At 41.8% G+C, this 11,582-nt stretch overlaps 1 protein-coding gene across 2 annotated transcripts in view; it reads right to left on the bottom strand.

Moving 5' to 3' along the window:
- Positions 1–1,856: 1,856 nt before the first annotated feature.
- LOC117529426 (FSD1-like protein) overlaps positions 1,857–11,582 on the bottom strand; it is a 33,527-nt gene continuing 23,801 nt past the window's right edge. For both annotated transcript variants that reach the window (XM_034192205.1, XM_034192206.1), the window contains exons 11-13: positions 7,506–7,760; positions 4,711–4,799; positions 1,857–2,502 (exon numbers count right to left, since the gene is read on the bottom strand). In XM_034192205.1, coding sequence (XP_034048096.1) covers positions 2,401–2,502; positions 4,711–4,799; positions 7,506–7,760 — 446 coding nt within the window. In that variant the 3' untranslated portion in view covers positions 1,857–2,400. The remainder of the gene's footprint in view (positions 2,503–4,710; positions 4,800–7,505; positions 7,761–11,582) is intronic.

The following is an 11,582-nucleotide window of genomic DNA, read 5'->3' as shown; positions in this document are numbered from 1 at the left end:
TGTACCTACAACAAAAATTCTCCATTCTTTATAGGCGGGAAAACATGCAAAATCGACTGGATCAAGTACATATTTTCCCCACTGCATTTGTTCAAATTCAACACTAAGGAACTGCTGTAACATGTTTTTATTTCTATAGTTAAAGTCAACAGAAATGATGGTCTCCAGTCAGATTTGACAGATATACATGAAAGCAAACAAACATCAAAGCTGATTTCACATCTCTTTTTAAACAGTAACGTTTTCAGATCTGAGCCCTGTTCTTCATATGTGGATACATTTTTTGATTTCTAGTTCTTTCAAACTGATGCTGGATTGGTTGTCACAGCAACGCAAACCTGCTCAGGAATGTTTGTTAAAAGAAAACAGGATTAGAATCCATTTCTGTGAATACAAGCAAGGAACTCTGAGTGATTACTGTTTGAGAAGCCGGGAATAATTTCACTTTGTATATTTGAATTTAAATCACCACCAGGTTCTGCAATAAATGATGTAACTGAAGCAGCAAGTGAACAAATATGAAAATTTCTTTCATTCCGTTGTTGGAATTTCTGTTTCTCTTGGATTTACTCAGTCAGGGGTTCATGAATCCTTCTGAATGGAGGTGTGAGCCTCTAACGTCAGATCTGTTTCCCGATGTTAGGCTGTGAGTATGAGATGTCATGTGAAGCCCATATCTGCATCAGTGTTGAATTACCCTGGTTCATTGGACCAGTTTATTTAATCTCATTTCTAGAGGAGGGGGCAGTTGGACCTTCAACCACTTCAGCAGGACACTTAATCCAGTGATTAACTGATCTGTGTTTAAATGAATATTTCCTCAGCTTCAGTCAAGTATCTTCCTTATGGAGCTTGTATCGGTGGCGGTGTTGATTTACTTCCTATATACTGTAGCTCCAAAATCTTTTTGGGTTAACTTTTGCTTGCTTTGCCAGGTTCTTCTCACATGCTTTTTGTGCTGCCTGTTGCCTTCCTTACTTGGTTCCTTATTTTACAATATTCCCGGTATACAGTGATGTCTTCCGTGTCCAAATATTTGCACCACATTCTGTTTTCTTCTAGTCTTGACAACTGCCTTATCAAGGTCAACAGCAAATGACCATCCATCTTCTACCACTTAGTCCAATTAAGGGTCGCGGGGGGCTGGAGCCTATCCCAGCAGTCATAGAGCGCGAGGCAGGGTACACCAAGGACAGGACGCTAGTCTGTCGCAGGGACACAAATAGACAAACAAACACAGACACACCCACGGATAATTTTTATAGATTCCAATCCACCTAACCCGCATTTCTTTGGATGTGGGAGCAAACCGGAGCACCCGGAGGAAACCCACGCAAACACGGGGAGAACATGCAAACTCCACACAGAAAGGCCACGGGAATTGAACCCACAACCGTCTCGTTGTGAGGCAACAGTGCTAACCACTAAGTCACCGTGCTGCCCCCACAGCAAATGTCTTCTTAGATATTTCAACAGTCTTCCCTGGTAAACAAATTACCAGCTCTATGACAAAGTTCTAACACTGATTCAACTGCTAAACGTATTCTCCCAGTCTATATTCAATGTTTCCTTCAGTTTGATGTCATCACTTTGATCAGCTCAAATGTATAATTTCTATATTTAGATTTTTCTCTCTGATGTTGTCAGTAACTGTCATTTTACCAGTAGGAGGATTATGTCATTTATGTTTATTTTTACAGCTTTATTGTGGCTCACTAAATCCTGAACCTGTTGCTCTTCTGATGCAAAGATTACAGCCCAATATCAGTGGGGCCTCCACTTCACCAGTCATTCAGCCACAGGGTTGGTGATCATACCTTTCAGGATTGATATTCTCTAATCAATGGTCACAGATGATAGGCTCCAATTTGTTTAATCAAAGCTTCAGTCGGGTGCAATCAAGAGTAACAGATCCTGGATTGGATTCCCCAATACGTTGGATCTTTTGAGGGACGTATGTAGAATAGCACCATCCCACCCCCCATCAAAGTAAAGTGCAAAGAAAACATTTAGATTAACATAAATAATCACAATTTGTCCCCCCTGCCCAAAAAAAAAAAAAAAACATTGGCAGGACATGACACAAGATCTCAAAATTAAAATGCTGCAACCCAAAATTAACAAAATTCTTATAATGTGCTTGGAAAACAGACCTTACACCTTTCAAATTAAGTCTGCTATTCAAAAGAGACATAAAATCATTTAAAAATAAATCACTTTACAACAGTGCTTCTAAAATAACCTTCAGAATAAAATCACACCATTTCAATTTCCATCATTATATTAAAAGGTGAATTCATGTTAGTACATGCAAAATGTGAAAATTAGCTTGATTTAAAATTCAATCAAATGGAGGAAGTCAGTTCTTCTCAGCCAATCAGACAGCAGGATGTGAACGTGCTACTGTGACAAATTGCTGATGCTCCGATTGGTGGAGAGAAAAGTTCCCATGAAGCTTGGCACCTGCAGACCCGTTGATATGCAGATAGAGCCACACCAAACCTGGCAAGAAAGTTTAGTACCAAGTTATAGTTATGGTAGTACAAAGATTTAATCTTGTTAGTACCAAATTATGTTCTATTACATAGTTATAGCCTTGCTAGTACTATGTTTTAGTCATTTTAGTATCAAATTATAGTTCTACAAGTATAAAGTTTTCATTATTTTAGTACCAAGCTGTAGTCATTTGTTATTTAACATCAAGTTATAGTCATGTTAGTACAAAGTTTTAGTAATTTTAGTACAAGGTTATCAACACAAGAAGTTAGGACCCCTGTATTTAAGTACTTTGTGCCACAACACCCTAAGGTCCAAACATGGATCAAGACGTTGATAAAAATCCTATACTTCTAGTGACGGGAGTCCATAGGTACGTTGTGGAGGGTAGCAGTGGTGGCCGACTTCCAGTTGGGGGTCGGCCACCACTGCTACTCTCCATGAGGGTGCCTTAAATCCTCAAGGGAGGGATTTGTCTGGGTGCAGTCAGAGATCCAAAGAACTCTTGCATTGCAGGAGGGCATTAATATACTGTAGCCACCTCCAATGCAAACACAGCCAGAGAAGAATCAAGATTGAGTGAGACTGCTCACTGCTTTGCAGCAAGTAGGACCGAGATCCCAGGTATCCAAAAGCACAGAAGAGTTCATGATAATCCACTTGTGGTCAAGAAATTGCAAGGTCAATATTTTGCAACCTCATCAGGACAGAGGAACCAGGCACAAGAAGCTGTGGGAGGAGTGTTTTATTCCACAGTATGTGGGCAAGGGAGACTCTTCGTAGAGTAACCCCCTAACAGGGAGGATCCTGGCTACAGAGTTCGACAGTAATCACAGCAATAGTCACATACTCCCCTACTAATGTGTCACCATCAAAAGTTGTGGAGAGTTTTTATGAGGAGTTTGACATGGTGATAGGGGACGTGCCAGAGTATGTTTTTGTAGCTATCCTGGGAAATTTTAATTCCAGACTCAAGACCAGAAGATGCACTATTCACCTACCACCGTGAAACCAATTGTAACGGGAAACATCTGACTGAACTGATGACCATGCATGGCCTTCTCTCTGCAAACATCTAGTTTACCTAAAAAGTGGACATATCAGGACAGGAATACAGCAATCAAGTGTCATCTTAATTACATCAGAGTACGATGCAAATTAAGAAACAATGTAGTAAATGCAGGGCCATACAACTGCTTCTGCACAGTGGAATCAGATCGCAGGGTGGTTTTAGTGAATGTCAGGCCAATCCTCAGCGCACCAAAACCAAGCTAGCAAATAAAGTATGACTGGAAGAAATTCACGAAGAGACCTGATCGCCAGCAGCAGTACACTTTACGGAAGAAAGGACTTGCACCTGCATCAATGTTACGTGGTTCACCCACTTCCTGAAACTCCATGGTACAGCATACAGCGTAGAAGATTCTGATGAGATACCTACAGTGTCCTCTGATCTTGACACTGATGACGGACCATTCACAGCTCAAGAGTATTCAAGGGCAAAGACATCCTCGAAACAAGGAAAAAGTGTGGGCCTGATAACATCCAGCCTGAAGTGTTCAAGAACTGTCTCAAAATATGCAATTTGGTCTTAATCAAGAACAACAAGCCTGAGTAGTGGTCACTTTCTGACATTGTTCCAGTTTCCAAGACAGGTAATCCAGCCGACACAGATAACCACAGAGGCATGAGCTCGCATCCTGAGGGGAGCGAGTAAGAGAAGTCAAAATTATAACAATGCAGAAGAGCAGAGTACAGCCTCTACATTGGTGCTGTGACTCGAACAGGTGTGAGGAGTTAAAAACACAATGCAGAGCAAGCATCTACTCCAGTCCTCAAGGGCCGGTATCCTGCAATGTTTAGATGTGTCTCGGTTTCAACACATCTGAGTCAATTAATGAGGTCATTAGCAGCACTCAGGAGAATGTGACTGCATACTGAGGAAGTAATTCAGCTATTTGATTTATTTCTGTTCCATTATATCTGCTCATTGATCACCCTGAAAATGGTGACTAGATTGACTTTTTTTCTAAACTCTATGCATATATGATTATTATAACAACAACAACAAACAAAGATAACAATAAAAACAATGTATCAAATGTGACCAACAATTAAATTGACAAAAACTGAAAATAACAAAACTGACAAATGTACATTTGAGGTGTGGTAGCATTAGTTTAGTATTACTGCAGTGCATTTGGTAGTACTGACAGTGAAAGCAGGGATGAGTGGCTGGCTGAACTTTGTTTTGAAGCAGTGAAGAAGACGAAGATGATCCACATCAATAAACAGCAAATCTCCTAAAAAACCCCACAAAGACAGAAAAGAAGAATAAACATAAAAAAGACGACACAGTAGTACAGCCAGGTATCATGAGCCGGGTCTACGGTCAGAGTCTAGATCTCAGGTTCAGCACTTCATTTAAACATATCCAGATGTAGAAAATTAACTAAGAACAAATACTATAAACACTTAATATAGACCTGAAGAGGATCGGGACAGATCAAGACTTTGAACCAGATTAAAACAAAAACAGAAAACCTCACATTTTTTTTAAACATTAATTTAAGTAACTGTTAATAATGTTTTTTTTTTTATATGAAAATCATTTTCTGCTCATAACTTACTGCTGATGTCACTTCTTGTCATAATGGACGTCTTGTGCATGAGAAATTTAGCAGCAGCAAATAAAATGTGATGTTTCCTATTTCCAACAAGCCAACTCTGGGAGCATGTGGCAGTTTCATGGCTTGCTGCATCGATGATACCACAGAATCGTGCTGGATCTTTGATGGCAACCACCCAGCCAGACAACCGGTCCATCCTCACCTCTCTAAAATATTCATCTATCTGCCATGGCCAGGTGAAACATGGCTGCATCTCTGGGGTCTTCAAACACTGAGACACCTGCTTGCTGTATCATGTCCAGAGAAACACACCACAAGGAGAAAATGTGGTAGCTGATGTTCCCTCAGTGTCAGTAATCCTCCTCATCTGAGTCTCACTAAGTTAACTGTTCATTTGACATAAAATCATTCCAATGGGACCCAAGGATCCTGCACAAGAGACCTGGTACCAAAGGCATCAAGTCTCTCATAGGTCAATGGTTAGAGTCCAAGTCTCTTGGACCTTCATTCTCCTGCAAAGATATCAGAATCACCAAACACCTCTGACCTTTAACCTCATGACTCCTTAAGACCTTCCCAGGTCTCTCTGGATGCCAAAAGTCGAGGACACAGAGGCATGAATGTCACTGCTGAGATCAGTGAATGTCTCTCAAAGTTTAACAATTTGACCACGTATAGATACACTTCTGATGGACGAGTCCAGGAAGTTATTACAACCCTGGATCTTAGTCTGGATCAGGACCATCACAAACCCAGACACTGATTCCTCACTCGGCTTCTCCAGAACTCATGATGGTCCAGTCCAGCCTAATCCAGCGTGGAACTGATTCCACAAATAATCATAGCATGAGCCACAAAGTTAGTCAGTAAACTTTTCCTCACCAATAAAATCACCTAAGTCAATGGTTTCCACAACCTGAAACAAGACTCAGTCCATGCCAGTATTGAACGGAGAGCTAAAACACATCCCTGAGGAATACCAGAATTCACTGATTCTTTCCTCTACTTCACTCAGCATTCACAGTATCTGTGTTAGCTGGTTATGATGTCCAGTAACGTCTTGGGGATTCCACAAATTCTCAGGATGTCTGGTCAAATGAATCAAATGCGTTGTGAAAATCAACACAGGATACAACAGGCTGCTGATATTCTAAGATGTGGTCGACCGTTAACTTCTTGGGCTTGAAGCCAGGCTATTCTGCTCACCAGGCACCAAGTAGTTGGAACTGAATCCTATTTACAACACTCTTTGCAAACACCTTCCCCGGCGCAGAGATACAAAGATTTTTTAATTTTCAATGCCAGGAGAACAGCATCTCTATCGACTGTCACATCATGCGTGTGGGTGATTTAGGTTCAGTTTTTGGTCTGGGATGAGTGTCATCACTCTCTCTCCCTCTCTGTGTTATCGCTGGGGTTTTGTTTTGAGTGCACGCTATTATTAGTTACTCCTCTTAGTATCAGTACAGCCTAGAGGTTTGTCTTTTCTTTCTTACAGCCAGTAGAGAGCGAACACCCACAGGGGTCTCTCTGCTGACGTGTCTCCTAAGTTTTTGTATTCATCCTCTGTCGCATTATACAGTTTTTGTATTATTTTCTTCTTGTGGTTTTTCACCCACTTTCTCTTTTTACGTTCTTCTACATGTCTGTAGCAAACAGAGTCCCTGGTTACTTTCAGTTTCATAGACACACACACACACACATACAGAGTCCTGGCTATGGCTATGCTTTAAATTAATCAGTTATTCTCTTGGGGGCATTTATGAGAAGGAAGTGTGTCTACACTTGCTGCCAGATGTTAAGTCCTTGCACTTTGATTCTTGCATTCCTCATTACTGTTATTGTCTTTAGTGTACAACTCAACAAAAAAGAAAGGTTTAAATAAAGATTCCGCCAGGAACAAAATTCTGGTTTGAAGCCCGGCTCCTGATACAATCAATGTTCAATTTTATAATTTAAGTCATGTACTTCACAATCGGCACGAGCAGCTGATCTGCTCTGTGTCAGCCTGATCCCGTCAGATCTCAGCCGCTAAGCAGTGCGGGGCCTGGTTAGTACTTGGATGGGAGACCTCTTTGGAACACCAGCAGCTGTTTGTGTTTCTCCAGATTACACTGGAGTTGTATCACGAAGGGCATCCGGCAAAAAACTTATGCCAACTACCAATATGGATCTGGGTGTATCCGCTGTGGCGACCCCGAACAGAACGGGAGCAGCCCAATGGACAACAACTTCACATTCAGGACTAAAGTCTTCTTAAAGATTGTGACTTATCGGTTAAAAACAAACAAACAAAAAAACAACCTGATGATCTTTTCAGAGTGCAAATATTCACTGTAATTATCATAATTCTAATCATCAGTGTTCTATCTTTTGGACCGTTGTCGTAGTCGCAGTAGATTCCAATTCGCTGAGGAAGGGGTAAATCCAGTGCCTTGGCTCTGTTGTTGTGCTTTGCAGCAAGAGAGCTCTGCAGCCATTGGCTGGCATACAGACACCACGAACCAGCGTGCTTCCCTAACTGGTCAAAGCGGCCCAAACTGGCCCTGTAGGCCACGCCCACACTGAACGACTTCCAGTCAGCCATGGGACACATCTCCCAGTAATGACAGCCAGCGCTCATCTCTTGGTCACCTAGAAAATAGAAAGTCTCACCATGAGAAATCATCAAAAGATTTATTTTAGAAGCACAAACAGTTTTTCAAAATAAGTGAATAAGTTTAATTTCAGTTAAACATTTAAAGAATTTGCACAGATTACGAACTCATTTCTACGAGTTCAAAAACAAGCTTCTTGACCAATCATTAATGATGGGTCATTTATATCTTAATCTTTTAATTTTTACTTCCCATTTTATTTATTTTTTTAATTACCAATTTGAATGTTTCAAGTTTTATTTTCTTTTTTATTGTGAAGTACTCCATATTTATGGTTTGACAGTTCTATATTAGTCATAAAAAGTAAGTCCTGTCCAGGCCCTGAGGCCTGTTGGTGCTGGTACATACGGTCATATTTTACAGGGTGATGAGTGTCCATGTGTCTCCCTGAACTGGTGTCCAGTCCATCACAACTTACCACTGAATCTGGTGTGCTAGAGGTTTTTATTAAAAAAAAAACACCTGAGGACGTATTTCCTGACCACTGTTGTCAATGTGCTTGCTCAGTATGCAATATGTACAGTAGTGTTCAAAATAATAGTAGTGCTATGTGACTAAAAAGATTAATCCAGGTTTTGAGTATATTTCTTATTGTTACATGGTAAACAAGGTACCAGTAGATTCAGTAGATTCTCACAAATCCAACAAGACCAAGCATGATATGCACACTCTTAAGACTATGAAATTGGGCTATTAGTAAAAAAAAGTAGAAAATGGAGTGTTTCACAATAATAGTAGTGTGACATTCAGTCAGTGAGTTCGTCAATTTTGTGGAACAAACAGGTATGAATCAGGTGTCCCCTATGTAAGGATGAAGCCAGCACCTGTTGAACATGCTTTTCTCTTTGAAAGCCTGAGGAAAATGGGACTTTCAAGACATTGTTCAGAAGAACAGCATAGTTTGATTAAAAAGTTGATTGGAGAGGGGAAAACCTATATGCAGGTGCGAAAATTATAGGCTGTTCATCTACAATGATCTCCAATGCTTTAAAATGGACAAAAAAAACCAGAGACGTGGAAGAAAACAGAAAACAACCATCAAAATGGATAGAATAACAACCAGAATGGCAAAGGCTCACCCATTGATCAGCTCCAGGACAATCAAAGACAGTCTGGAGTTACCTGTAAGTGCTGTGACAGTTAGAAGACGCCTATGTAAAGCTAATTTATTTGCAAGAATCCTCTGCAAAGTCCCTCTGTTAAATAAAAGACGTGCAGAAGAGGTTACAATTTGCCAAAGAACACATCAACTGGCCTAAAGAGAAATGGAGGAATATTTTGTGGACTGATGAGAGTAAAATTGTTCTTTTTGGGTCCAAGGGCCGCAGACAGTTTGTAAGACGACCTCCAAACTCTGAATTCAAGCCACAGTTCACAGTGAAGACAGTGAAGCATGGTGGTGCAAGCATCATGATATGGGCATGTTGCTCCTACTATGGTGTTGGGCCTATATATCGCATACCAGGTATCATGGATCAGTTTGGATATGTCAAAATACTTGAAGAGGTCATGTTGCCTTATGCTGAAGATGACATGCTTGAAATGGATGTTTCAACAAGACAATGACTCCAAGCACAGTAGTAAATGAGCAAAATCTTGGTTTCAAACCAACAAAATGAATGCCTCGCAGATGTGAAGAAATCATGAAAAACTGTGGTTATACAACTAAATACTAGTTTAGTGATTCTCAGGATTGCTAAAAATGTTATGTGGCGGACGCGGTCGGAGCACCGACCCAGCACGAAATAAGCAGAGCACGGTTCAAAAGATAACAGAATTTAATAATCATAATAAGTGCAGTGATAAACAACCAAAAATGTTCGCGGTCTGGTGAGGTGAAAACACGGCGCGCTCTCAGCAGTGCAAACGGTCCGGAGCCACAGCAGTTCGGACCCAGGGACCCCGCCGACACCCCCCAGGTGGCCGCGACAAACCGAGTCTGTGAAGAAAGAAAACATGAGGTGAGTCCAACACTCTCCACCCAGAGAGACACAGCTCAAAAGGGTGCACACAATCAGCAAACACTTCCTGGCTTAAATATATATCAGCTTTTCACCCTGCAGGCATGGAACAACTCAGTTCTCCACTGCAGCAGAAGCTGATTAGACAATTAGCATAACGTGACAGCTCAATAACACAAGGTGTGAGGGACACCAAATCCACTGTCATTACTTCATAAAAGTCACCAAAACCAAATTACCTCAGGAAGTGTGCTGAAGAGCGTGAGACCTCACCCTATCCTCCTTCACAGACTGTGGCGTCAAACCTGGAGCGGTCTCTGCGTCCGTAATGGTGAGACTGTTCTCCTGACGTCGATCTCACACGTCTGCTCACAAGGTCGAGTCTCTGGCAATCACACACTGTGCATTCAAGGTTTAAGTGCAGCAATCTCTGATCAAGACAGAATACACCACAGCTGTGAGTCCTGATGACCTGCACGTGAAAACAAGCCTCAGGTGTTCAGGGTGAGGTCCTAATGCTCAGCCACTCAGTCCTGAATGCATACCACCTGGTGGGAGAAACAGATAACAAAAACAAAGCCAACCAAACACCCCAGCCCACAACAAAAAAAGCAGTTTGAACATAACAGTTTTGAGTTTGTAGCATCAACAGCAGATGCTACTATTATTGTGAACACCCCCTTTTCTACTTTTTTTTTTATTAATAGCCCAATTTCATAGCCTTAAGAGTGTGCATATCATGAACGCTTGGTCTTGTTGGATTTGTGAGAATCTACTGAATCTACTGGTACCTTGTTTCCCATGTAACAATAAGAAATATACTCAAAACCTGGATTAATCTTTTTAGTCACATAGCACTACTATTATTCTGAACACTACTGTACCTATTGGTAGAGGCGGAAGCTCAGCGGATAAGGAGCTGCACTATCAATATGCAGACCTGGGTTTGATTCCCAGCTGTGCACACAGAGACAGCTGTGCATTGTTCCACAGACTTCGAGGTGTGTATGTGTTTATTTGTGTGACACATCAGTGAGAATAATGATCATGAGTCTCACCAGGCCCAACATGCACTTTGTGCTCAGTGCAGAATAACACAGAACTATGGCACACCTGTTACACATCACTCACCACACATCTTCAACCGCTTATCCGGGATGAGGTCATGGGGGCAACAGCTCCAGTAGGGAACCCCAAACTTCCCTTTCTCAGGCCACATTAACCACCTCTTTCTGTTGGCTACCGAGGCATTTGCAGGCCAGTGTGGAGATATAATCTCCGCACATACTCCTGGGTCTTTCCCAGGGTCTCCTCCCAGGTGGATGTGTCTGGAACACCTCCCTAAGGAGGCACCCAGGAGACATCCTCGCTACCAGATTCTCGAATCACCTCAGCTGGCTCCTTTTAATGAGAAGGAGCAGTGGCTGTCCTCCGTGCTCCTCATGAATGACTGAGCTTCTCCGCTTATTTCTAAGGAAGACACCAGCCATCCTCCTGAGGAAACCCATTAGGAAGCCCATTTCTGCCACTTGCACCTTCGATCTAGTTCTTTCAGTCATGACCCAACTCCAATGACCATAGGTGAGAGCAGAAACAAAGACTGACCAGTAGATAGAGAGCTTCGCCTTTTGGCTCAGCTCCCTTTTCGTCACAACAGTACGGTACAGCAAATGCAACACTGCCCCTGCTGCGCCGATTCTCCGGCCAATCTCACGCTCCATTGTCTCCTCACTTGTGAACAAGACCCCAATGTATTTTAACTCCTTCAACTGGGGCAAGACCTCATTCATTACCCGAAGTAGGCAATCCATAGGTTTTCTGCTGAGAACCATGTCCTC

Source organism: Thalassophryne amazonica, chromosome 17 (genome assembly GCF_902500255.1).
Source record: "Thalassophryne amazonica chromosome 17, fThaAma1.1, whole genome shotgun sequence".
In the NCBI taxonomy this organism is placed as follows: Eukaryota; Metazoa; Chordata; class Actinopteri; order Batrachoidiformes; family Batrachoididae; genus Thalassophryne; species Thalassophryne amazonica.
Note: the sequence above shows the minus strand (reverse complement) of the source record. Positions and strands in the feature narration are given on the sequence as shown.